General features: G+C 45.8%; 2 protein-coding genes across 4 annotated transcripts in view; one reads left to right on the top strand and one right to left on the bottom strand.

Moving 5' to 3' along the window:
* Window positions 1-3,035, bottom strand: part of ppp2r5ca (protein phosphatase 2, regulatory subunit B', gamma a) — a 35,256-nt gene extending 32,221 nt beyond the window's left edge. Inside the window, exons 1-3 of the mRNA XM_062522336.1 lie at window positions 2,928-3,035; window positions 2,713-2,781; window positions 1,023-1,191 (exon numbers count right to left, since the gene is read on the bottom strand). Coding sequence (XP_062378320.1) covers window positions 1,023-1,191; window positions 2,713-2,781; window positions 2,928-2,954 — 265 coding nt within the window. The 5' untranslated portion in view covers window positions 2,955-3,035. The remainder of the gene's footprint in view (window positions 1-1,022; window positions 1,192-2,712; window positions 2,782-2,927) is intronic.
* Window positions 3,036-3,988: 953 nt separating this feature from the next.
* Window positions 3,989-26,948, top strand: part of dync1h1 (dynein, cytoplasmic 1, heavy chain 1) — a 40,803-nt gene continuing 17,843 nt past the window's right edge. For 2 of the 3 annotated variants that reach the window (XM_062522857.1, XM_062522856.1), the window contains exons 1-43: window positions 3,989-4,312; window positions 5,831-5,918; window positions 6,257-6,430; window positions 6,731-6,986; window positions 7,258-7,444; window positions 7,749-8,020; window positions 8,279-8,506; window positions 8,888-9,964; window positions 10,175-10,354; window positions 10,606-10,755; window positions 10,980-11,126; window positions 11,340-11,480; window positions 11,677-11,853; window positions 12,035-12,145; window positions 12,313-12,432; window positions 12,959-13,198; window positions 13,491-13,646; window positions 13,991-14,215; window positions 14,354-14,563; window positions 14,744-14,890; window positions 15,118-15,284; window positions 15,475-15,648; window positions 15,956-16,121; window positions 16,233-16,421; window positions 16,661-16,855; window positions 17,202-17,484; window positions 17,718-17,818; window positions 18,099-18,258; window positions 18,467-18,707; window positions 18,943-19,126; window positions 19,293-19,505; window positions 19,723-19,961; window positions 21,765-21,921; window positions 22,186-22,413; window positions 22,545-22,775; window positions 23,087-23,227; window positions 23,418-23,651; window positions 23,964-24,170; window positions 24,388-24,509; window positions 24,674-24,839; window positions 25,154-25,317; window positions 25,761-25,890; window positions 26,211-26,344. In XM_062522857.1, the coding sequence (XP_062378841.1) occupies window positions 4,063-4,312; window positions 5,831-5,918; window positions 6,257-6,430; window positions 6,731-6,986; window positions 7,258-7,444; window positions 7,749-8,020; window positions 8,279-8,506; window positions 8,888-9,964; window positions 10,175-10,354; window positions 10,606-10,755; window positions 10,980-11,126; window positions 11,340-11,480; window positions 11,677-11,853; window positions 12,035-12,145; window positions 12,313-12,432; window positions 12,959-13,198; window positions 13,491-13,646; window positions 13,991-14,215; window positions 14,354-14,563; window positions 14,744-14,890; window positions 15,118-15,284; window positions 15,475-15,648; window positions 15,956-16,121; window positions 16,233-16,421; window positions 16,661-16,855; window positions 17,202-17,484; window positions 17,718-17,818; window positions 18,099-18,258; window positions 18,467-18,707; window positions 18,943-19,126; window positions 19,293-19,505; window positions 19,723-19,961; window positions 21,765-21,921; window positions 22,186-22,413; window positions 22,545-22,775; window positions 23,087-23,227; window positions 23,418-23,651; window positions 23,964-24,170; window positions 24,388-24,509; window positions 24,674-24,839; window positions 25,154-25,317; window positions 25,761-25,890; window positions 26,211-26,344 (8,762 nt within the window). In that variant the 5' untranslated portion in view covers window positions 3,989-4,062. The remainder of the gene's footprint in view (window positions 4,313-5,830; window positions 5,919-6,256; window positions 6,431-6,730; window positions 6,987-7,257; window positions 7,445-7,748; window positions 8,021-8,278; window positions 8,507-8,887; window positions 9,965-10,174; window positions 10,355-10,605; window positions 10,756-10,979; window positions 11,127-11,339; window positions 11,481-11,676; window positions 11,854-12,034; window positions 12,146-12,312; window positions 12,433-12,958; window positions 13,199-13,490; window positions 13,647-13,990; window positions 14,216-14,353; window positions 14,564-14,743; window positions 14,891-15,117; window positions 15,285-15,474; window positions 15,649-15,955; window positions 16,122-16,232; window positions 16,422-16,660; window positions 16,856-17,201; window positions 17,485-17,717; window positions 17,819-18,098; window positions 18,259-18,466; window positions 18,708-18,942; window positions 19,127-19,292; window positions 19,506-19,722; window positions 19,962-21,764; window positions 21,922-22,185; window positions 22,414-22,544; window positions 22,776-23,086; window positions 23,228-23,417; window positions 23,652-23,963; window positions 24,171-24,387; window positions 24,510-24,673; window positions 24,840-25,153; window positions 25,318-25,760; window positions 25,891-26,210; window positions 26,345-26,948) is intronic. The other variant, XM_062522855.1, reaches the window with a different exon arrangement.

Genomic DNA, 26,948 nt, shown 5'->3' with positions numbered 1-26,948 from the left:
ATCATTAGTTAAGTTAGAACAGGAATGTTTAAGCTTTAAAATGTCTACCTAAACACTATCAACTCTCTTTAAACTATGCAACCACCATGTTTACCCTAGCTATACCTTAGTAGCCATATCTACATTATCTATCTATATATTTTTTTGCATTTTCATGCACTGGTAATTCCTTGGAATTGCATTTCTAGTTCAAATATATTATCAAATTGTCCCAAACATGAAGTTATGGAAAACATCTCATAGTACAAATAGACATACACGTTTTGGTATGTAACAGTTTCATAATATTACGGTTATAAGCATCTGAGGAGTTTCATCCGTTTGCTTATCTGAATAATGGCTGACTTATTCTCTTCCTGCAGGCCACGGCCAGAGGAACAGACCACCTCTTTTCAATCCATGCAGGCCCTCTGTTATCACTGGGATCCAATGTGTCTTCAAGATAAGGGCTTTGGGTGCTTGTCATCATGATTCAAGGTAAACATTCACTGGCATCCGCTACGCCATAAATTATGCAGAAAGCTATCCTCTGGACGTTCAGAAAGGCCGTGAATCCACGTAGCCCATGAATACTTAATACAAGGCCTGGATTTCCACACAGTGGGTCAGTGCAAGGCAGGCTCTGAGCCATTACTTGCAATCAGCCTTGAGTGAATGGCTGTGCCTGTGTACTACATGCAATGCTTGAGAGGAGAAAAATGGGGTGGCCTTCTCCCACTGTGAACCAACAATGACCTTCTAACCTTGGAGGGTTTCAATGTGATGGCGCATACTGTATGTGCAGTGGGAATGTTCTGATTAGAGCCAGCACAGTGCAGTCAGTTCTGTGGCATTTTGTGCTCTCTCTCGTGCTCTCTCTCTCTCTCTCTCTCTCTCTCTCTCTCTCTCTCTCTCTCTCTCTCTCTCTCTCTCTCTCTCTCTCTCTCTCTCCCCTCTCTCTCTTACACTCTCTCTCTCTCTGTGAGTGTGTGTCTGCATGTGTGTGTGTGTGTGTGTGTGTGTGTGTGTTTGTGGGACTTAACCTTTGAAGGCCGGCAGCCTTTGCAGCTCTCGGTTGTTGCTGATGGGAAAGCACGAGTTGCTCAGGCGACGCTCCTTCTTGAGTGTGGCTTGTGATGATGACAATGGCTGCTTCACCCGCAGAAGCTGGGCAGTGGGAGGGGTGCCACTGCTACCCCTCATGGTGGTGCCCTGCATAAAAACAACAATAAGAACAACAATAGGGTCATAGAGAGATAGAAAGAGAGGGAGAGAGACAGAGAGAGAGAGAGGGGGGGGGGGGGGGGGTAGGGTTCCCATTACCACCCTGAGTTCCTGTCTGAGGAAGTTGTGGATCACGGTTACCAGGAGGGGTTTATCAAACCACAACCACGGGCCATGGGCCACGGGCCGTCAGGAGCCGTGACTGGCTGCAGGGGTCATGTTGCCCCTGTTCAAGCAAGATCAGGTGTTTCCCCTGTTTATGCAATCTGAGCACCGGCTTTGTGCTGCTGCTGCTGTGGATGGTGATAGTGATGACGGTGTGGGCCATCAGATCCACTGAGGTGTCCCTAATCCCAACATGTCAAAAGACACAGCCTGATTCCTCAGACAACCAATGGCCGGAACAGCTCCTCTGATTAAATAAGGCCTTGCACGGGTGACGTCATGATGCTTAGATCATGTTAAATGTTAGGGATGCTAGAGCGTGACAAAGACAGAATACTCACCTATTATATCAATAGCCTATGATACACTATTAAGTTTGTTTCAATAATATGTAAGCTGTTTTAAGTACAGCATAACGACAATAAGACAGCCATACAGACAAATAGGCTACCTACAAATCTTGCAGTGGTTGCAAGAAAAACAGGACAATATTTCAATGTGTGTTTTTTTTTTTATCGCATTATGATTGAACGCTTTAACAGATTTAAAAGTGGCTGGTTTAAAAGTAATACCATTACAGCAAACCAAATCCACATAATAGAAAAACTTTCAAACTGTGTTCTGTTTCATTGAGCTAGTTGCAATGCCTGTCTGCACATTAACACTGTCTGGAGTGACATTTCACATCACAGACAGTTTTCTGAAACATCTAGGCATGCAAAAAATCCTTCAACAACAGCAACATCAAGAAGAAGTAAGCAGAGGGAAAATGGGAGGCAAAGAGAAAACAGCCACACCAGCAAAACAACTCTGGGTGTGTTTGTTTGAGCCTTTACAATTCATCAGTCAACCATTGCCACAACAAACACTAACTACACATCTGAACTCGAGGAGGCGTTTGGATCACGGTTTTCAATGAAGATAACTTTGATAAAACTCAACAGCTTTCACAACGGGATGCAGCTTTTTCCTCATTCCATTTATAAGTGTGTCTGAATATAGATCGGATCTGAGGGACGAAAGAGGATTTTCTGACAACTTCCCCAGCCTATTTCTGAGTGTCTTTAACCCTTATTACCTAACCTCTAATGGTCTGTCTCTTCAGTTAGAAGCCTGCAGAACCATTGGTGAGGCACTTACCTAATGCAGCTTCCATATTTCCACCATACTAATATAGCCTAATACAGGTGAAGAACAAATACAGGAACCATAAACAAATGACACCCTTCTTGTTTGTATTTTCAAAAGAATCATATGACACATGTACGAGGTTAACATACAGTAATGATTGAAGTGCACTACTCAATTGCTATTTAGGCCTATAACATACAGTAGGCTACCTACCTCATTTTCAGAGTTGTGATTGTCGTTTTTACTCCCACTTTTGCTTGACCTCCCAGACTTTGAGGATTCCTAAAAATAAAATGAGTTCTGCATTACATTCTCCACTTTACCCTGCAATGTCCTTTGGGCATTTTAGTGATAGATAAATGGATATATATTTAGATAGATACGCTAGATAGTAAATACATAGTGTCATATTCTTCCATTGTTCTTACCTTATCTTTTTTGGACTTGTTCGGCATTTTTTCTGAGAGCTCCTCCCGTGCCCTCCACGGATATACCCCCGGGACGCTAACGGTCTTCCACCTTCACTTTTACTAGCTGAGAGTGCTGTTCCCTCCCTCACACACGCGCGCATAGCCCAGTAGCCTACGTATGCGCTCTACAGAGTGCGCACAATCACAAACACTACTACACACGCACACACACACTCCTACAACTTGATTCGTTGTTGACCAACATGTGACTTTACAGTATGCTACATTGCTTCCACCACCAATGGCTTGACAATAACGCACATGATTACATGTCTATGAATTAAAGCAATCCAACAAATTCACAAGAATAACATAGGCCTAGCTTATCAATTATCGCAGTATCCTCTTATCTCAGGAAATTCTATGTAGGCTGGTCTATTGCACTTTATTGTTTGAATGCAAATTGATTTTACAAACTTGTCTGCCTCATGGAAATTGCAATTTGCTAGCAGCATGAGACAGGTAAGACCGAATCAAAGATGTACATTATCGCCCCCCAATGGTAGAATATGACATGAAATAAACATCATACAGTATTTTCCACATTCTCACAGTTATAGGTGTCTATCCCCTATGGGCTAGGCTACAAACTACATACAGCGTTTTGTCGTGTGTGATCAGTCATTCATAAGTCAATTATGAGCAACCTATAGCCTATAATTAGGCCTAAGCTACACAAGTTCAGTGTATGCCCTAGTGATATTCCAATTAACAATGTAACGTCTTCATATTTCCTGAAATGACACATATTTGGTCAAAATCCATTATAAAATGCTGTTATAATTGTTTCAGTGAGGGGCAACAAAGCACTTTGTCATGGGGAAACGTCAGACACAGGACACTTCCCTAACAATTTCCTTTCCATTGTGGGTATTGTAGTGTTTTGCGGGTTATCACCAATACTAATTCACCATCAAAAACTACAATCCCCATAGTGCCATGCATCCATAAATCTCACAAGGCTGTCCTGTATCCGCATTCTCCCTTGCTGCGGGTTGACACATCAATCGGTTGATGCAGTGAACGTAGTAGTTCTTGCTGAGTAGTTCGGCCTGAGAAGTCTACAGTCTCTGGCGCTTCACAATCTGTGAAAATGTCTGACGGCGGGGGTGGTGATGATGGCGGCACAATGGAAGTGTCTGCCGCCGTGCAGACAGTTGCAGATGTATCTGTTTTGCAGAAACATTTTCGCAAACTTGTTCCCTTGCTCCTGGAAGATGGCGGCGAGGTACCGGCCGCCTTGGAAACCGCCCTAGAGGAAAAAAGCTCTATTGAGCAAATGAAGAAATTTCTCTCTGATCCTCAACTCCATACCGTTCTTGTAGAAAGGAGCACCCTAAAAGGTTAGTTTGATTTTCAGTCTTAAAACCCCTGCTCATTTTCATAGACGGTCGTTAGCATAACAAAGCAATTCAGTCTGCTTCTGATAGCTAGCAGCTAGCAGCTCTGTTAACCAATGCCTCGCTAACGTTAGCTCAGGTTGACAGCGTTAGCCTACGCGGAGCAGTCTGGCCAAAGTCTCCTCGTTAGCTGTGTTTGTAAATGTTGGAACATTTTCAAGAAATTTGGCATACAGACATTACAGGCTAGATGCATTGATTTAGATGGTTTTAAGGCGTTCGCTAGCTGCTAACGTCGTTTTAGGGATTCTGCATTTGTCTTACGTTAAATGGACGCAACCAACACTAACTAGCTAGTCAGTAAGTAGTTACTGTCGTTTTCCACCATCTATTTTACCATGTGCACGAACATCTGTCACTGCCACTGTTGATGCTCAGGCATAGGGTGGTTGCCCACTCGCTAGCTTCACGAATGCTATATATTGATTAATCATGTAGCCTACTGTACCATAGCCTACCACGCCCTATGCCCACTGCACTGACACTAAAGTTTCAGCTACATCTAACGTCATACGATCAGATACTTAATATATAAACCCCAATTTGACTAGTTTTGCTGCGCATTTGATTAAAATCATGAAAAAATATTTCGGTTTGAGATTTTTAGAAATGTCTCGCATTGTGTAAGATGTAGCCTTCGTTATTGTTGTGATCCTGAATGTTTCCAACGTTATATAAACTGCACCTCTACCATATTGCATCAAGTGATCATGCAATTTACTATAGCCAGGAATATTTGAATTATCTCTAGCCTTTGGATTGACAGGTATTTTATATAATCACTGATGTAGGCAGTTCATCCCCCATTAAACATTAAACAAAATATTTTATTAATGTGTAGGCCTATACTTTTCTGTGGTGCATCTAAATACTAATGTCCGTTGAAGTTAAATGCGTGTCTAGTAGCAACCCCTACTGCAATGCAGATGAGTGCCTCAGCTCTGCTCTGTGGCACTGACTTCATCTGGGGCACAGCATGTGACAGGGAGGGAGCTGAACACAAGACCAGCCTGTCTCCCGTCTAACCCAAGGCTACAGTGACTAAACACTTTTTTTTTTTTTTTTTTTTGTGGTGGTCTGGTCTGTGGGTTCTCATATTTCTGTGGTCAAATCATTGATGCAGGACCAGTGGTAAACCAGTAAATGGAGTCTCATCTTTGGGCTGTGTTTTATTTTTACTTGTTTTATGCATTTGTTTATTTTTGTCACACAGTCTGCCATATGTAGGCTAGTTAAGTTATTTGTCCCCAGCTCTTCCAATTTAGGAAACTGGAACACTTGTTCTATTTGTAAATCTGGGCAAGGCTCTTGTTTCAAGAGGGTCATCACTGCTTATTTGGGCTCTACACAAGTAATTAAGTTTAATTTGTATTTAATATAACTGTATAGGATCTTGGATCATGATCAGTTACCTTACCAGGTGTGCTGACCTGCATGTTTAATGTTTGTCTCCTCCATCAGAGGATGTGGGAGATGAGGGTGAAGAGGAGAGGGAGTGCATCACCTATAACATCAGCGTCGACATTCATTACGGCCTGAAGTCCAACAGGTATGCCTGCACACTCGCCAGCCTGTGTTCCGTATTCACCACATCATTAGTTAACAGTGACGCAGCCTTCAGTCATGGTGAAGGCTGCACCTTCCATCCATATTGCCATGTACTTTTTCGTTTTGTTTTCCTTTGTTCCGTCTTCATGTTTTCCTTGCATTTTATCTGTTTTTGGTCTGTGTTTCCTACTTTCTGCCTTTGTACCATTCTTTCTTGTATGACTAAATGTATGCTTGTATGTCGGTCTTCCTACACACTTTTCTGAATAATTGCAGGTCATAGCCTCCTGACTGCCCCAATTCTGCCTTGACCTTTGACTTTGGTGTTTTGTGTTTCAGTCTGGCCTTCATTAAGAGAACTGGAGTGGTGGATGCAGATAAGCCCATCTCTACGCAGGTGCGAGTTCTGACCCTGAGTGAGGACTCCCCCTATGAAACCCTCCATTCCTTCATCAGCAATGCAGTGTCTCCCTTCTTCAAGTCCTACATCCGCGAGTCTGGCAAGGCAGACAGGTAAGCCAGCAGGATATCAAGGAATTTTTCTGTAGCAAACAATATTATAATTTGATATAGATACATATGGATATTGTTTGAATTACGGGTAAGTAAGATTTGTTATGAAAACAAGACTCATTTCAGGGATTTATATTTTGATGTAGTGCATTAAGTATGAAAATACTCTGCTTTCCAGCAGTCCGAGGAGTCTGCATGGTGTTATTTGATAACCTCTCTAAATGTTGAATAGCATGTGAACCTTTGAAAGCAATGCGGAGTGAAGCATATTTATGAAACCCTCTTAATTTCCTTCTTAAGGGATGGTGACAAGATGGCGCCCTCGGTGGAGAAGAAGATTGCTGAGCTGGAGATGGGTCTCCTGCACCTCCAGCAGAACATCGAGATCCCGGAGATCAGCCTCCTCATCCACCCGGTCATCACCAACATCGCCAAGCAGTGCTACGAGCGTGGTGAGAAGCCCAAGGTCACCGACTTCGGCGACAAGGTTGAAGACCCCACCTTCCTCAACCAGCTGCAGTCTGGTGTCAACCGCTGGATCAGGGAAATCCAGAAGGTGAGGATTTGGGGTAGTGTCTGAAGGCCCTCTCAGCTAGGTTGATGACTTGAATGGGGGGGAAAGTGAACAAGCTTTCAGATTGATGCGTCCTTTCTCATGGTGCATCAAATGGTCTCATGGTCTCATGGTCTCCCAAAAATGTTGTACAGTTACTGAGTTTGAAGAGGAAGCATCTCTGGGGGAGTGAGGTGGCTATGCACACATGGATTGTACACAACTCCTTGCCTATGGTATCTGAACATTTCTCTGTTCTCTCCCTTTCCGTCAGGTCACCAAACTGGACCGTGATCCGGCCTCTGGCACAGCCCTGCAGGAGATCAGCTTCTGGTTGAACCTGGAGCGCGCACTCAACCGCATCCAGGAGAAGCGTGAGAGTCCTGAGGTTCTGCTCACTCTGGACATCCTGAAGCACGGCAAACGCTTCCACGCCACCGTCAGCTTCGACACTGACACTGGTGAGGGCTTGTTTTTGTAAGGCACCATCCCACTCCTTGCCCCCAGTACCACCCCCAATGTTCTCTCTGTTGTGGTATGAAGTTTGGCACAGAGTGGTCCTCAGAGTAAAGCCAGAACTAGTAATTAGCAACTAGCAACATTATATTTTAAAAAGGAGAAAAGAATTTCAGTTTCTGTGAACAGAATTGATTTTGATCCATTGTCTCTCAAACTGTCAACTATCCATCCATGGGTTTTTGTTTTCGCTTAAACAATGAGAAGGTATAATAAAGTTCTGAAATTGATTTGCTCTTTGAACATCAGGTCTGAAGCAGGCTGTGGAGACGGTGAACGACTACAACCCCCTGATGAAGGACTTCCCACTCAACGATCTGCTCTCGGCCACCGAGCTTGACAAGATCCGCCAGGCGTTGGTTGCCATCTTCACCCACTTGCGCAAGATCCGTAACACCAAGTACCCCATCCAGCGTGCCCTGCGATTGGTGGAGGCCATCTCGCGTGACCTCAGCTCCCAGCTCCTCAAAGTCCTGGGCACCAGGAAGCTGATGCATGTGGCCTATGAAGAGTTTGAGAAGGTGCGTGTGGCTTTGTTTGCTGTCCATTTACCAAAATACAAGGCTGATACAGACATCTTTACTGTATACAACAAGCAAGCACATGTTTTTCTCTGACCACCATTGCAACATTTTGCAACATACTCAAATATATCAGTTACAGACATCCTTTCTGAATGCATAAAGCATATTTGTCATGATGTAATGTGTGATATAACTATATTTACACACATTACCATGCCATCTCTAACATCCAAGTCGTTTCTTGTGTGCTTGCAGGTCATGGTGGCCTGTTTCGAGGTGTTCCAGACCTGGGAGGATGAGTATGAGAAGCTGCAGGTGCTGCTGAGGGACATTGTGAAGCGCAAGCGTGAGGAGAACCTGAAGATGGTGTGGCGCCTGAGCCCGGCTCACCGCAAGCTCCAGTCCCGTCTGGACCACATGAGGCGCTTCCGCCGCCAGCACGAGCAGCTGAGGGCCGTCATCGTGCGCGTGCTGAGACCACAGGTAGAGGATGTGGTGGAGAGAGGTCTTTACTTTTTTACGATTCCACAGGAGAAAGATGCAAGTTCTCAGGCATTATGTCTAAGTTGAGGTGTGGCGTATATAGAACAGCCTCAACAATTTCATTCAGAAAGGGACATTTTCTTTGAAGCCCTGAATGGCTTGGTTAAGCGCAAAAGGGTACTGAAGTCACCAAAAAAATAGTCTGATGCATATATATTTAGTATGAAATGAATTGAGTGTACATCTAAATGGAATGCTTAGAAATATAACAATTGCATCTGTTTTACCACTACATTGGTCGTGTGCAGATAAATATTGATCTGTTCATTTGGGTCTTCCCGGGCCAGCAGTCTTTAACCCTTATGTCTCCTCTGGCCTCAGGTGTCCACAGTGCCCCAGCACGCTCAAGGTGAGGCGGTGGATCCTCCCGACATGAAGGTGGCCGAGGTTCTCTTCGATGCCGCTGATGCCAACGCCATTGAGGAGGTGAACCTGGCCTACGAGAACGTGAAGGAGGTGGACGGCCTAGACGTGTCGAAGGAGGGCATGGAGGCCTGGGAGGCGGCCATGAAGCGCTACGACGAGCGCATCGACCGCGTGGAGACGCGCATCACCGCTCGCCTCCGCGACCAGCTGGGCACAGCCAAGAACGCCAACGAGATGTTCCGGATCTTCTCGCGCTTCAACGCGCTGTTTGTGCGCCCGCACATCCGTGGTGCCATCCGCGAGTACCAGACCCAGCTCATCCAGCGCGTCAAAGACGACATCGAGTCGCTCCACGACAAGTTCAAGGTGCAGTACCCGCAGAGCCAGTCGTGCAAGATGAGCCACGTGCGCGACCTGCCGCCCGTCTCCGGCTCCATCATCTGGGCCAAGCAGATCGACCGGCAGCTGACGGCCTACATGAAGCGCGTGGAGGACGTGCTGGGGAAGGGCTGGGAGAACCACGTGGAGGGCCTCAAGCTGAAGCAGGACGGCGACAGCTTCCGCGCCAAGCTCAACACGCAGGAGATCTTCGACGACTGGGCGCGCAAGGTGCAGCAGCGCAACCTGGGCGTGTCGGGCCGCATCTTCACCATCGAGAGCACCCGCGCGCGCGGACGCACGGGCAACATCCTCAAGCTCAAAGTCAACTTCCTGCCCGAGATCATCACCCTGTCCAAGGAGGTGCGCAACCTGAAGTGGCTCAGCTTCCGCGTCCCACTGGCCATCGTCAACAAGGCCCACCAAGCCAATCAGCTCTACCCGTTTGCTATCTCCCTCATCGAGAGCGTCCGCACCTACGAGCGCACCTGTGAGAAGGTGGAGGAACGCTCCTCCATCTCCCTGCTGGTTGCAGGGCTGAAGAAGGAAGTGCAGGCCTTGGTCACTGAGGGTATCGCTCTCGTGTGGGAGTCCTACAAGCTGGACCCGTATGTCCAGCGCCTGGCCGAAACAGTCTTCAATTTCCAAGAGAAGGTTTGTCCTTCATAACTTTCTGAAAGTATTGTGGTCATAAACACCATTTGATGTAATTGGCAGTAGACTGACATATATGCTGAAAATATAATATGTTGTCTCCCTACATGTACCTATTACAGTAGAAGCAGAATCATGATCAGCATGACTTTGAAATGTTTCATTAATGGAATTCCTCCATTTGTTTCCCTGCTCTCCTTCTGACCTCAGGTGGATGACCTGCTCCTGATTGAGGAGAAGATTGACCTTGAGGTCCGTTCTCTGGAGACCTGCATGTATGAGATGAAGACCTTCAGTGAGATCCTCAACCGTGTGCAGAAGGCTGTGGATGACCTCAATCTCCACTCCTACTCCAACCTGCCCATCTGGGTCAACAAGCTGGACATTGAGGTCAGTATTAATAGGTTATGACTTGATGCTAGATCATAGTGCCATAACAAGCACAGGTATTATAAATATGGGTTTAATAAAGTTTTAAAGTAAAGGCATTGTTCATGTCTTTGAACTGTTCAGCTCTCCCTTTGGCATAGCTTGTGAAACTTCTACTTTGCTAAATCTGTCTTACTGTTTGCGGTTTTATACTTGAGTGTCAGTCGAGTTTGTGAGTCGCTAAAAGCTTTGCTCTTCACCACCTTTTGCAGATTGAGAGGATCCTGGGAGTGCGTCTGCAGGCTGGACTCAGGGCCTGGACTCAGACTCTGAGGGGACAGATGGAAGACAAAGCCGATGTGGACATGGACACCGAGGCTCCGCAACTCAGTCACAAGCCTGGAGGAGAACCAAAGATCAAGGTATGTGTGCAACATTACAGTGCCATAACTAAGCCCTTTGTTTTAAGCTCTTTTCCCTTGAACCGTAGAAGAAATTGTCATGTATAGACTTAAAGAAAAGGCCATTAAAATTGTAATGAAAGTGGCATTAAAGACATATCTTGCGAATGGTAGACAAAAGTACAAAAGACTCCAAGAGCCAGAACCATAACTATAACATGCTTTCTTTTTTTTGCACCCTACAGAACATTGTCCATGAGCTGAGGATCACCAACCAGGTGATCTACCTGAATCCTCCCATTGAAGACTGCCGCTACAAGCTGTATCAGGAGCTGTTTGCCTGGAAGATGGTCATCTTGGCCCTACCCAGGATCCAGAGCCAGAGATACCAGGTCTGTAGCTGCTCTAAGCATCTCAGGTCAACATTTAGTAGCCATGGTGTTGGCGGAAGTGCACGGCATCACTAGAAAACTATAAAATGATGGAAAACAGGATAAACAAAGCAAAAAGCACTTTTTGATGGTAGGGCTTGACCATTAGATGTACATGGATATCCTTGGTCAGTTATGGTAACTGCATCTCTTATTCTGTGCTGTGTTGAGCAGGTTGGTGTGCATTATGAGCTTTCTGAGGAGGAGAAATTCTACCGCAATGCCCTTACCAGAATGCCAGACGGGCCAGCGGCGCTGGAGGAGGCTTACAACGCTGTCAAGGAGAACGTCCAGGAGGTGGAGCAGTACGTCAAGGTGAGCCACAGCTGTCACCGTTTGGGTTTGGTTCTTTATTTGAGAACTCGTAAATGTACAATGTGCTTTGTGCTGAGAATAGAAGTACTGCTGAAATGTGGAGTTGGGAAACAATCAGATGGTAACACCACACAAAGTTACTTGTGAAAATCTTCCTCTAACTGAGCGCCTCTCTTCTCTGTTCTTCACTCTCTAGGTGTGGCTCCAGTACCAGTGCCTGTGGGACATGCAGGCCGAGAATATCTACAACCGCCTGGGTGAAGACCTCAACAAGTGGCAGGCCCTGCTGGTGCAAATCCGCAAGGCCAGGGGCACATTTGACAACGCTGAGACCAGGAAGGAGTTTGGCCCTGTGGTCATTGACTATGGCAAGGTATACGGTCACTTGTGCTATCATCAATTCTCTTTGGTTGCTACTATTTTGATGCACTCTTTCTTGTCCTCAAACTGAAAGGTTAATTGGAATGAGAAATACTATTATTAACCGGTTAGTGCGTGTGCTGTTTTTAAACAAACAAGGTAATTAACAATTTTGTAACTTTGTTAAAACACAGGTCCAGTCCAAGGTGAATCTGAAGTATGACTCCTGGCACAAAGAAGTCCTCAGCAGGTTTGGACAGATGCTGGGCAACAACATGCTGGACTTCCACTCCCAGATCTCCAAGGTGAGATTGCCAGTACTATTAAAGCCAGGATGGAAAGAGTAGTGACAATTAGTTTCTCACCTTAATATTGAATTTTAACTTTGGATTAATATATATGCTTAAGTAACCATATCTGTATTAATGTTTTAATCTTTTTGTGTTGTTTATTGTGATATTGTCCATCATAGTCTCGGCAAGAGCTGGAGCAGCACTCTGTGGACACGGCCAGCACCTCTGACGCTGTGACCTTCATCACTTACGTGCAGGCGCTCAAGCGCAAGATCAAGGCATTCGAGAAGCAAGTGGATGTGAGTGAAAGTGAACCCGTCCGCCTGCTTAATTTTTCAGGGATGGAAAAGTCCAACCGCAGAAAGTGACTCTTTACCCGTTTTTGCTCTGGTGGTTTTCTCCCTTTACCCTTTTAGTCTAATTGGCAAGTCTAGACACAGATTTCTGGATCAGACAACCATGAAGTTACTGTAGCTTTTCCAAAACAACACTCAATGTTAATAGCAATAGCAGGATTTCAGTAGATATTAACCTTATTGACTCATAGCAATAGATCATGGACATCATATGCCAACATTAAAGATCACCCATAGTATTAAGTTCAAACTACATTCAGTGTTTTGTTTGCAATTTATTTCACAGCAGCAGGCTATACTTGTATAATTGTACTTGTATAAGTAGGTTGCTAGAAGACTCAAAAAAGTGGGATAGGAAGTATAGGTTCACTGAAAAGGAGGGAACCAGGTTATGGAGGGATTTGAAAGGTGCGAAACAGGATTGTGTGGGTGTAAACGTAGCGGTTCTATTCTCCGGTCTCTCCCTCAGCTCTTCCGTAATGGCCAGCGTCTGCTGGAGAAGCAGCGCTTCCAGTTCCCTCCCTCGTGGCTCTACATCGACAACATCGAGGGCGAGTGGGGTGCCTTCAGCGACATCATGAAGCGCAAGGACACGGCCATCCAGCAGCAGGTGGCCAACCTGCAGATGAAGATCGTGCAGGAGGACCGTGCCGTGGAGAACCGCACCACCGACCTGCTGGCCGACTGGGAGAAGACCAAACCCGTGGCTGTACGTAGGGCGATGGGGTGATCAGAATGGGGTTGTGGGTTCAGAAGAACCATGGTGGTGCAGTAGCGTGATTGTCAACAATTTGCCATCACAAATGCCACTCACTGGATTACTAAATCCTGATATGTTTTAAAAATGCATTCTTTTGAGCAAGGTCATACGGAGTTATTCATTTTAGAAGCAGTTGCTTGAATGAAGTTTGTTGCAGTTGAGATATTAACAGCTGCTTAAATGTGTTAAGTGTCATTCATAATCTCTTAACAGTCTGTATGTTCTTCCTTTCTGACCACAGGGCAGCCTGCGTCCGGAAGAGGCCCTGCAGTCCCTCACCATCTATGAGGGCAAGTTTGGCCGTCTGAAGGATGACCGGGAGAAGTGTGCCAAGGCCAAGGAGGCTCTGGAGCTCACGGACACCGGCCTCCTGAGTGGCAGCGAGGAGAGGGTGCAGGTATGCCCATTGCCCAGGCCTGCTCCAATACTCCTTACACATCCGTACTCCAGCTCGTAGTGTCACATACTGTAGTATCCATAGCACTGCACTGTGACATTAGATCTATTTCACATGAGAGAGTGTTGCTCATGTCAACCATTATGACTACAGGTTACTCGGTCATAAGAAATCCAAATACTTTAAAACTAACTCCATAGTCAAATTTTGTATCCTGTGTAATCTGTTACATTTTTATGGTGTTTTGAGTAATGAGAAATTGTCTGTTTGCCACATATTGAGGTTTGTTGATGGATAGAATCTTGCTTCCTGTCCTGAACATTGCTTGTTCTTTGTGTTTCCAGGTTGCCTTGGAGGAGCTTCAGGATCTGAAGGGTGTGTGGTCAGAGCTGTCCAAGGTTTGGGAGCAGATTGACCAGATGAAGGAGCAGCCGTGGGTGTCTGTGCAGCCTCGCAAGCTCCGCCAGAGCCTGGACGCTCTCCTCAACCAGCTGAAGAACTTCCCGGCCCGCCTGCGCCAGTACGCCTCCTACGAGTTTGTGCAGCGGCTCCTCAAGGGCTACATGAAGGTGAGCAGCTCCACACAGACACCTTGAAGCCTCTCTGTCTTAACCACCACTGAAGATTGAGTTGGATCAGTTGAAGGCAGATCATTTATTGGGAGTGAAATTATTCATTTTGAAAATCTACTGGCCGTCCTCTCCTAGGTGAACATGCTGGTGATTGAGCTGAAGTCAGAGGCACTGAAGGACCGCCACTGGAAACAGCTGATGAAGCGCCTGCATGTGAACTGGGTGCTGTCGGAGCTGACCCTGGGTCAGATCTGGGATGTGGACCTGCAGAAGAATGAGATGGTGGTGAAGGACGTGCTGCTCGTGGCCCAGGGAGAGATGGCCCTGGAGGAGTTCCTCAAACAGGTCGGTCCCAGGACAGTCAGAGCTGTGTTTATGATGAATTTCTAGATAGTCAACAGCAATGTGAATAATTCACTTTTCACTAAACATTTGACACATGGAATGTCATTTTGTATGGATATTTGAATAATGACCCCATTCATGACCCCCAGTCAAATCGTTTTGTGTTGTCATTCTGCATAGATTCGTGAGGTCTGGAACTCCTACGAGCTGGACCTGGTCAACTATCAGAACAAGTGCCGCCTGATCCGAGGATGGGACGACCTCTTCAACAAGGTCAAGGAGCACATCAACAGCGTGTCCGCCATGAAGCTCTCGCCCTACTACAAGGCAAGTCTCCTACTCAATTAAGACATCGGACAATGGTACTCTCACCTCTACCAATCATGATGGGTTTGAATGTACAATGTCCATGTAGTGCCTGTTTATAGGCTGTAGTGAATACTGTATTATACAGAAAATGAATAAAAGTAATGAGAGTGAGTGGAGGAAATCAGGAGTCGTCTGAAATCTCTGGCATTATTAGCTGCTAATGCTGATCATTTTGCTTTGTACAGGTGTTTGAGGAGGATGCCCTGAGCTGGGAGGACAAGCTGAACCGCATCATGGCGCTGTTTGATGTGTGGATCGATGTCCAGCGTCGCTGGGTCTACCTGGAGGGCATCTTCACTGGTAGTGCTGACATCAAGCACCTGCTGCCAGTGGAAACCCAGAGGTTCCAGAGGTGAGTTCAAGAAGTGAAGGTTCAGGGTCTAACAACCATAAACAGGTTTGATGAGGGTATTGATCCATCTGGCATTTTATGTTTCCGTTGATTGAATCACTTACTGTACAGTACTGTACTGTGTATCATTGCATAGGTGTTTTTTTTTTTTTTTTTGCATTAACTTGGTGACCTTCTTTCATCCCTTCAGCATCAGCACAGAGTTCCTGGCCCTGATGAAGAAGGTGACCAAGTCCCCGCTGGTGATGGACGTGCTCAACATCCAGGGTGTGCAGCGCTCGCTCGAGAGGCTGGCCGACCTGCTTGGAAAGATCCAGAAGGCCCTGGGAGAGTACCTGGAGAGGGAGCGTTCGTCCTTCCCCAGGTGAGAATATGTTTTAGGTCTCTAAACTCTTCAGTGCTATTTAGGAAGTTCAGATTTTCCTCTTTGGTGTGCTCCTGCATAGAGCTTTCAAAACTTGTCCCACAGACCTCTAGTGTCTTGTACGTTATATTGCAGATGAATGAATTATATTTAATAGAAGAAAATTGAATTGCAAGGTTGTTAGTAATTGTAATAAAAGCCATGCTATTCTCATAATGGCCATTTAAAATGAAATGTTAGATCCGGCAGTGGTTGTAGTTTTGGCCGTGGTCGTAAGGTGGTTCATTGAGACCTATTTGTTCATCAGATTCTACTTCGTTGGTGATGAAGATCTGCTTGAGATCATTGGTAACAGCAAGAACGTGGCCAAACTGCAGAAGCATTTCAAAAAGATGTTTGCTGGCGTGTCCAGCATCCTGCTGAACGAAGACAGCACAGAAGTGTTGGGCATCTCCTCCAGGGAGGGTGAGGAGGTAAGATTTCACATTGTTTTATTCTTCTTATTCCTCTTATTATTATTATTTTCCCTTTTTGATGCATTGATGAATATTGTATTGTTTACCTATTTGTGTGTATCCTTTCAGATCATATATAAGACACCAGTGTCGATCACTGAGCACCCCAAGATCAACGAGTGGCTCACCCTGGTGGAGAAGGAGATGAGGGTCACTCTGGCTAAGCTGCTCGCAGAGTCAGTCACTGAAGTGGGCGCCTTCAACAAAGGCACCGGCGTCGACCTCAACACCTACCTTGAATGGATTGACCGCTATCAGGTACATCAACGAATCACATTAGCTTATCAACTCAATTAAAAATGCTGATGTTTATGATTAGTTTCTCCTGTACATACCAATGACGTGTCTACCTTTTACATTAAACCCAGACCCACATAATGAGCTTGTTGTTTTTGTAGGAATACAAGTATAATTGTTGAACATTAACTAGATGTAATATGGCCTGATGAGAAAAGCACAGGAATGTTACATTTGTATGTGTCTGTCTCGCCCCTTAGGCCCAGCTGGTGGTGCTCTCTGCCCAGATTGACTGGTCTGAGAATGTGGAGAATGCCCTGACCACCATCGCAGGCGGGGGCAACCTTGCGCCCCTGCAGGGGGTCCTGTCCAATGTGGAGGCGACCCTCAACGTGCTGGCCGACACTGTGCTCATGGAGCAGCCGCCTCTACGCAGGAGGAAGCTGGAACAGCTGGTGAGTAGAGGCCCAATTATGCACCAGAGGCTGGTAAACTAAAAATAGCTATGAGCTAATTTGGCCTAATGTTATGCCATGTATAAACATGAATGAATCTGCACTCTTATATGCTACTACACAAAGGCTTTAGTTCAATGCCAGACTGCACTTTGGGTTTTCCAACTTAATCATACCTTTTACCAAACACTAAAGGGTGACTGTATCCATAATATAACCACCCGTATTCCATCTGACTAATCACAAACAATTTTTTTCCTTAGCCTTTTTATGCAGACTGGTTATGAGCATTCTAGTTTATTCTGTTCGCTTCTTTAACTGTGCTTGTGTACCATCTTTTGCTCAGATCACAGAGCTGGTGCACCAGAGGGATGTGACCAGGACCCTGATGAAGAACAAGATCGACAACCCCAAGTCCTTCGAGTGGCTGAGCCAGATGCGCTTCTACTTCGACCCCAAGCAGACGGACGTGCTGCAGCAGCTCTCCATCCAGATGGCCAACGCCAAGTTCAACTACGGCTTTGAGTACCTGGGCGTGCAGGAGAAACTTGTGCAGACCCCCCTGACTGACCGCTGCTACCTGACCATGACACAGGCGCTAGAGGCCAGGCTGGGAGGCTCCCCGTTCGGTCAGTTGAGCATTAAGACACATATATGTGTATAGCATCCTGTAGCTTAGTGTTTTGTTGTAGCCAAGTGCTTTTCAGGTGGAGCAGGTTTTAAAGTTAATCATGATAAACAGATTAAATGAGATTAAAATTACTAGTGATTTAAAATCCAAAGCATATTAAATATACATATGCAGGTAAGCTGTTTTTGTTATTAAAATGATGACGAGGACATTTGTCCTGGAATCTTTCAGGTCCTGCTGGAACTGGAAAAACTGAGTCTGTGAAGGCTCTGGGTCATCAGCTCGGGCGTTTTGTCTTGGTATTCAACTGTGACGAGACTTTTGACTTCCAGGTATGCCTGCTGGTGCTAGATGTAAAACCAGTATACTGTAAATAAGGCTATTATAAAAGACCTTTTGTCCTCAAATCGGTGTGTTCTATGTTAATATAGTATGAAGTAAAATCTGAATGTAAAATTCCATGGAATGGTGGATAGGTGTTTGATCACATCTTTCTCTAAAGTGCAATTAAACCTTGTTTAACCTGTGTGTAGTTATATACTAAATCATCTCCTTAAACATAACATTTAATCTAACTCTGGTATTAACCATTTGTTCTGCTCCGTCCTCCAGGCTATGGGTCGTATCTTTGTGGGTCTGTGTCAGGTGGGTGCGTGGGGCTGCTTCGACGAGTTCAACCGTCTGGAGGAGAGGATGCTGTCGGCCGTGTCCCAGCAGGTGCAGTACATCCAGGTGGCCCTGAGGGAGCACAGCAACCCCAACAGAGACCGCAGTACGTAGCCCACAAGCCCACACATCTCGTTTTATGTTCCATTGTTTTTAAACAGAAATATTTGTTTTACATTGTAACTGACAGTGACATTTTCTTTAATTTGCTGCACAAATATACTAATAGTCAGTCTAGTCACAGCTGGGAATGATGTGAAGGTCATGGTGTGAATGAGTCGTATGTGATCTTTTGACCTCCTTTGTATTCTCAGGTGTTCCTGTAATGACCGAGTTGTTAAATAAACAAGTTAAAGTAAGTCCAGATATGGCCATTTTCATCACCATGAACCCTGGCTACGCTGGGCGCTCCAACCTTCCTGATAACCTGAAGAAGCTGTTCAGGAGTTTGGCTATGACCAAGCCTGACCGCCAGCTCATCGCTCAGGTCATGTTGTATTCTCAAGGCTTCCGTACGGCTGAGATCCTGGCCAAGAAGATTGTGCCATTCTTTAAGTACGTGCCTCCTCCACGCCACCTCCAGTGCTCCTGTTTTTCCTTATTAGCTAGTACTGCACACTCTTTAGCTTTGCATGAAACATACATAATACTGTAGTAGATGAACACTAATAGATGAAGCCATGTAAAACACACAGTCATTTTGTAGGGCTTTCAATAGGGTACTTTCCTTTACCAAAACATCGCTACATCACTGTGGTTCAATTTTGTGTGTGTGTGTGTGTCTCCACAGGCTGTGTGATGAGCAGTTGTCGTCTCAGTCTCATTATGATTTTGGCCTGCGAGCCCTGAAGAGTGTCCTGATCAGCGCCGGCAATGTGAAGCGTGAGCGCATTCAGAGGATCAAACGGGAGAAGGGCGAACGCGGAGAAGTTGTAGATGAAAACGATATCGCAGAAAACCTTCCGGAACAAGAGGTCAGTATCAGTATTATTGTTAATTAATTTTTTCATTTTATTTTATTCTAATTTACTTTTGCATTAAGTGTTTTTTGACATTTTTCTTCCGCCAATCATATTGTATTCTGAAAAGCAATGCAAGAATAAGAGCTCTTTCACTAAAATGACCGCTCTCCTTCCTCAGATTCTTATCCAGAGTGTGTGTGAGACCATGGTGCCCAAGCTGGTGGCCGAGGACATCCCTCTGCTCTTCAGCCTGCTGTCGGACGTGTTCCCTGGCATCCAGTACATGCGTGGGGAGATGACCGCTCTCCGTGAGGAGCTCAAAAAGGTCTGCTCCGAGATGTACCTCACCTACGGAGATGGAGACGACGTAGGAAGCACGTGGGTGGAGAAGGTAAGGAGACGCTAAATACTTATTGTAATATTATAATATATGAATATAATATATTAATATAAATAATATTATAATGCTATAATATTTCCATTGCTAGACTATTTAGTGTATTGCTCATGGTACTTGAACTCCTCTAATTCCTACCAATACCCGCATCTGATTCTGTGTAAGAGATGGAAATGGACTAACACCCGCGTGTGTCCTTGTGTTCTCCCAGGTCCTCCAGCTTTACCAGATCACCCAGATCAACCACGGGCTGATGATGGTGGGTCCGTCGGGCAGTGGCAAGACCATGGCCTGGAGGGTCCTGCTCAAGGCCCTGGAGCGGCTCGAGGGCGTGGAGGGGGTGGCACACATCATCGACCCCAAAGCCATCAGCAAAGACCACCTGTACGGAACCCTGGATCCCAACACTCGCGAGTGGACCGACGGGTTGTTCACGCACGTGCTTAGGAAGTAAGTAGGGTTTTTTTGTTTGTTTTTAAGATCACAGCTCTTAAGACTAGAGTAAGTAATTCCAGGGAATTACGAGTGCATGAAAATGTAGTTTTTCAACCAGAACTGGTTATGTGTACTAAATTATAGCTCAGAACTCAGGTTTCAGTCTTTCGGAATTAACCATCATAAACAACCCTGTTGTGTCAAATGGGCTTTGGTTAGCCTCAGACTCACTAACTCTATGAGGCTGCGCAGCTAATGCTAGTCATAGCTATGCTAGTTAGCCACGGACTAGCTTACCATGCCCGTGAAGTAGCTGGTTGTTGGTATCCATAACATGGCGGCGCAATGTTAAGTCTATGGGAACATTTTTAATCATTTTGAATTCATAGTTTAAAAAGTATAAAAGTTACAAAGTTGAAAAATACATAGCAGCTCCCCCTATTGAAGACCTACGTTACAAAGTTAATTTACAGTTTTTTTTGATTGCTTTGACCTGGTTGAAGAAACTGGTGACCTCTCAGTCTTCATCATCACTCTCTCAGCAGACCAAAAGACACCTCTTGCAAATGAGTTAACCCATTGTCATTGTTTTGACACACTTCCCGCACCCTTTTGCAAATCAGTTAACGCAGATGTCATTCAAGCAGTCCAAACTCCATTGCCTTAGCTGTGGTAACCAAACAGAAACTATATGTTCCCATCTCTTAGAAACTTCTTGCCCAGTATGAAATCACTGAAGCACCTGTTTGACACTGCTTCACAAAACTTTTCAATTTGCGATCAGTCTGCAGGCTTAAAAGGTGCCATGTTGTGTGTTGTAACTTGCAAGCATGGATGATCAAGGCAGATGAGTGAGAGTAAGAATTGACTAGAAGAGATTTTTGTCTTTACAGTATTGTACAGACAGAATTTTTATTTTTATTTTCCTTATGTCTTACACAGTGATGGATTTTACTGGATTTTTTTCTTTCATACTACAGTATATATGTGGTTTCTGTTGGAATATTTCATTTCTTAGCCACAATCTCAAAAAAAAAGAAAAAGAATAAATACTGCATTCAGTAAAATTTGAAAAATCATTGTATATGATTCTGGATCTATTTTTTGCAAGAAAGCAAATTGGCACTGATATGTAAGCTGCTGACCAGTAATGCAGCACTGATTCACATTGAGGGCTGAATTTTGTATTTTGATGCCCCTTGTCTAATGACTGATTGGAAGCGCTTATGCACTTGTGTGCAAGTTGTGTTGTTTGAGGGCAAAATTTGCTTTTGGTCCATATTTTTTGCAGGCAAAATTAGTCATTTTGACCATTGGTGCCAATGTTTAGGCCTTTGCGTTAAGAGTTTTGAAACATGGTTTTTTGAGTCGACTACTGCGTCAAAGCAATCAAAAAAAACTGTAAACGGTTGAAGCTGAATTGCACTTAGAACAAGTGGTAAGCGGAATAATAATAACAGATAACAAGCCTAGGAAGAACAGTACAGTGCATTTTCATGCACTGTAATTAAGGAGGATAGACTTATTAGACCAATTATCTCAGAAAGGGCATGCTTGTGTTGAGCTGGCAGCCTAATTGTGCTCTGCTCTATTGAATATGCTTCTTTAAAGGATAGTAAAATAACTACCTTGATGATGCAGTTCTTGCTGCTGCCTATTGTCTGTACAATATGTTTCAGTTAATGTGGTTTGAATACATAAGGAGCAGAAGCTCTGCAGACTCTTACATGGTCACTTCCTACAGTTTTGCCATCTGCTGAATCTGTGCTCCAGTATGCAAGATTGTACCAGAGAGCTAACTGTTCATGTGCATCTCAGGATCATTGATAACGTGCGTGGGGAGCTTCAGAAGAGGCAGTGGATCATCTTTGACGGTGACGTGGACCCAGAGTGGGTTGAGAACTTGAACTCTGTGCTGGACGACAACAAGCTTCTGACTCTGCCCAACGGAGAGCGTCTCAGCCTGCCTCCCAACGTACGTAAACAGAAGGGCAGAACACACACGCACATCAGTATTGTTGGAAACTTAACACTGTTTAGGTCACCATTACATTTTAAACCACTAGTAGATAACGTATAACGCTCTGTTCATTACATTGCCATAATAGTTACATCTATAAGGTATTCCAATCTAAGAATAGTGTTCGCAGTCAATCATTGGCAGTCATCTGGTGCTTTAATCATTTGTGATTTAGCGACTTTCTGACTACATAACACAGCCTTCCTGTACCCCCTGCAGGTGCGCATCATGTTTGAGGTGCAGGACCTGAAGTACGCCACCCTGGCCACCGTGTCCCGTTGCGGGATGGTGTGGTTCAGCGAGGACGTGCTCAGCACGGACATGATCTTCTTCAACTTCCTGGATCGCCTGCGCAGCATCCCATTGGACGAGGGAGAGGACGAGGCGCTGCGTAAGCGCGTGGGCATGGAGGACGAGGGCGACGAGGCCGCCTCCCCCATGCTGCAGGTACATCCACACACCTGCGGCTCTCTCTGTAGTGAAATTGTATTCATCGTATCGCACTTGCCCACACTGGAGTCCCATGTTCCTATGAACCTCCTCACACTGACCCCATCTGACCGTCTTCTGCCCTCCAGATCCAGAGAGACGCGGCGGCCGTGCTGCAGCCGTACTTCACCTCCACGGGGCTGGTGATCAAGGCGCTGGAGCACGCCTCCAAGCTGGAGCACATCATGGACTTCACGCGCATGCGCTGCACGGGCTCGCTCTTCTCCATGCTGCACCAGGCCTGCCGCAACGTGGCGCAGTACAACAACAACCACCACGACTTCCCCATGCCCATCGACCAGCTCGAGAGATACATGCAGGTCAGTACCACAGTGTGTGTGTGTGCGCCAGGATGTGAATGAGTGACTGACCATGAAATTGAAGCTTGATTGTTTTCAACAATTATGGTGGCTTTGCTTTTGGCGGTTTGTTGAGGGGATTTGAAAGTATTTTATTGTGGCTTCTCACCTGCAAGTAAGGCTTGTGAATATATGATTTTTCATAGAACCTATTTATTTTTTCTGCTTAATGTTTTTATAAGTCTAAAAAGAGTTAGTTAGCTTGGCCTATCCAGATGGTTACCTTGTAATTCATCCTAAAACCCCCAACTCTGCTTTGCTGTGTCCTGCAGAGATACCTGATCTACGCCGTGCTCTGGTCCTTCTCTGGAGATGGCAGACTGAAAATCCGGGCGGAGCTTGGAGAGTACATCCGCCGCATCACCACTGTGCCCCTCCCATCTGCTCCCAATGTGCCAATCATCGACTACGAGGTGCGTGTGGTTATTACTGTGCGAACTTGGTGTATATCCATCCATATACTGGATATGAATATAAATGTACTTATTAACCCATTTACTGCTGATTTCAACATCTGTGAAAATATTGCACATTCATTGTCTGTGTCCGGTGTTCGTATGAAGCTATGTTCCTTTGTGACCCTTTTCTCTTGCCGTCCCCCAGGTTTCCATCAGTGGCGAGTGGCAGTCCTGGCAGGGTAAGGTGCCCCAGATTGAGGTGGAGACGCACAAAGTGGCCTCCCCAGATGTGGTGGTGCCCACCCTGGACACTGTGCGCCACGAGGCCCTGCTCTACACCTGGCTGGCCGAGCACAAGCCCCTGGTTCTGTGTGGCCCTCCGGGTTCTGGTAAAACCATGACCCTGTTCAGCGCCCTCCGAGCCCTGCCCGACATGGAGGTGCGTACCAACCCGACTGCCCTCGCATAGCAACACTGTATTGTACTTGAAAGGTTGCCTTTAAACTTATAAAGCATACATGCATTTCTTTAGTCTTTTACTATTTTAGTCCATAGCTGGGATTCTCACACGTGGAGTAAGCCTAGTTCTTCAATGAAGACCTCTACAGAAAAACAGCTTCTCATGTAGGACTAGGCTTAAACCATGAACAGGAAAGCTGACAAAATGTCGCCTTCCTCGCCTGGTTTCTCGCTAACCAGGTCACCATGGCTCACTCTTTCGTCATCTCTCTCTCCCTCCGTCCCTGTCCAGGTTGTGGGTCTGAACTTCTCCAGCGCCACCACCCCGGAGCTGCTGCTGAAGACGTTTGACCACTACTGCGAGTACCGCCGCACGCCCAACGGGGTGGTGCTGGCGCCCGTGCAGCTGGGCAAGTGGCTCGTGCTCTTCTGTGACGAGATCAACTTGCCGGACATGGACAAGTACGGCACACAGAGGGTCATCTCCTTCATCAGACAGGTAGGATTTGCTTTGTGTGTGTGTGTATTTGATGAAAGGATGTTGGAGCCTTATTATACGTACTATATACTTAATACGTATACGTACGTACTATATTTAGGAAATGTAGTAAAAACATGTAAACAATCATTTCCAAAGAAAAAAAACATTTTGTTTGTTTGTTTTTTTGTTTGTTGTGCTCTGGGTCACCTGGCTTGTGTTGTGGTGTGTGCTGTAGATGGTGGAGCACGGCGGTTTCTACCGCACCTCGGACCAGACATGGGTCAAGCTGGAGAGGATCCAGTTTGTGGGCGCCTGCAACCCCCCAACCGACCCTGGCAGAAAGCCCCTCACTCACAGGTGAGCTGTCAATCACTCGATCATGCTGTTTTGACACGTCCAGAGTCACTCAATTTGTACTTTAAATACCTGTTGTACCGAACTCTTATCACAGATACACAACCCCATTCAACTGCTTGTGTTGAGCTATATGGTCTGTATGCGCTGTGGCTCTCTCTCCCAAGGTTCCTGAGGCACGTGCCTGTGGTGTACGTGGACTACCCTGGACCGGCCTCCCTCACCCAGATCTACGGCACGTTCAACCGGGCCATGCTCCGCCTCATCCCCTCACTGCGCACCTACGCAGAGCCCCTCACCGCCGCCATGGTGGAGTTCTACACCATGTCACAGGTCAGCACCTCTGGCCTGTGCAGCACAGTACCGCGTAGAACTTGGAACCCGTGGTCTAGAGAGTACTTCTAGAATAAAAACGGAATAGATTATTATGGCTACTGCTTCATTGCAAAAGCAGTTGCAGAGTGTAAGAGATAAGGGGGGGTTGGTAGGCATGCTTTATTTTTTGTAGTAGGTGGCCCCACCCTGTGGTGGTCCTATTCTGTTTATAATATTGAACACCTTAAAATGCATGCAAAGGCCTTTTCATATTTGCTCCTACCCCATGTGTTACTGATGTGTCTCGTGCCCTCTCTCTCTGCCTCCTCCAGGAGCGTTTCACCCAGGACACCCAGCCCCACTACATCTACTCCCCCAGAGAGATGACCCGCTGGGTGAGGGGCATCTTCGAGGCCCTGCGGCCCCTGGAGACCCTCCCTGTAGAGGGACTCATCCGCATCTGGGCCCACGAGGCCCTCCGCCTCTTCCAAGACAGGTGGGGCAAAGCGCTGTTGTGGAGATGTGCAGAAGGGCAGCATGCGGTCATTCTAAAGGCCAGTTCAAACCGAAGATTCGCGACGGTCTGAGACGGTTGCGGAGAGCAGTTGCGGCGGTGTGAATCAAAAGTTGCAAGCAGTTGCAAGCAGTTTCAAGCCGTCGCTAAAGATTCAACATGTCAAATCTTAGTTGCAGAGTTTTAGAACGTTGCTGGTTTTTAGAATGTTGCAGCTCGTCTCGTCTCGGATCTTGTGTTTGAACTGGCCTTAACTTGTGCTTTTCATCACCTGTCACTTTAAGTGTCTGTGTCTGTCCAAACCAGAAAGTCTTGTATTTAGCTCAGTTGTGTATATACTGTAATAACATTATCAGTTCCGAGGGTTTCATTAAAAAATGAGCCAGTGCTTTAACATGACACCTGCTGTGTCCTTTGTTCTCCAGGTTGGTGGAGGATGAGGAGAGACGCTGGACAGATGAGAACATCGACATTGTGGCTCTCAAGCACTTCCCCAACATTGACCGTGACAAGGGACTCAACAGGCCCATCCTCTACAGCAACTGGCTCTCTAAGGTGAGACATTATGCCTGACCCATAGAACCACTCCAGTGTCTAAAGAAATAGATGTATACTCTGGGGAGGGAGCTCAAGTGGTTGTTCAGTGTAATTGTGTGCGACTGTTCAGATATAATCACCTCCCCCATTCCCTGCTAATGTATTCACAGCTTTGAAGAGTTTTCAACCAGCCGCTTATGAGATAAAAAATAAGCTACTCTGTAGCATTTGATTTCTGAACTTGACCTCTGGTTGTTGTATCTAATGAAGTGCTGATTGCTGTGTGGGTTGTTTGTAAATGCTGTTTGTAACACATGCCAAATGCTCTCTCTCTTTAGGATTATGTGCCAGTGGAGCAGGAGGAGCTGAGGGACTACGTGAAGGCCCGTCTGAAGGTGTTCTACGAGGAGGAGCTGGACGTTCCCCTGGTGCTCTTCAATGAGGTCCTGGATCACGTCCTCAGAATTGACCGGTAAAGACCAAATAATCAGTTACTTCGTCCACTTCAAGAATCCTGCACATCACCCAGCTGTAGAGTCACTGGTCTCCAGTCAGTTGCTTTAGGAGACTAATCCTTCCGAAAGACTGTTTAACTGCGGAGTCAAGCATGTTAAATTGGCTCTGTGCTCTAAGTGAGCGGCCTTTGAATTCTAAACAAAAATACTTCAGGGACTCCCTAAGGCTCTGCAGTCCTCAGCTGAATTGTTCACCTCCATGCCAATGCATTAATCCATTAGGACCCTTCTAGAGATGGATATGGCTGCCTGCCAGTTATTCTGCATCTGCACACTGAAGGGAAGAGATAGAATAGCTATAGGGAGTTAGTGTAGCAGAAGTTGGCAAATCATGAATCATGAAAGGCCTCTGGGACCATTAAAGGACCTTAAAGTGAACTCTTCTGACACAGGGATATCATTCAATAGTTAGAAGTACATTTTATAGTAGTGAATAACCAACATATAGTTATTCATTGTAGTGCTCTGTGTAGTGAATGAACACAATGTATTTCTCTCTGGGTTGTCTTTCCCTTTGCCATAACTGTTCAAAGGGTGCATACCACCGACTGGGCACTTAAT

Source organism: Sardina pilchardus, chromosome 20, assembly GCF_963854185.1.
Source record: "Sardina pilchardus chromosome 20, fSarPil1.1, whole genome shotgun sequence".
Classification (NCBI taxonomy): domain Eukaryota; kingdom Metazoa; phylum Chordata; class Actinopteri; order Clupeiformes; family Clupeidae; genus Sardina; species Sardina pilchardus.
Note: the sequence above shows the minus strand (reverse complement) of the source record. Positions and strands in the feature narration are given on the sequence as shown.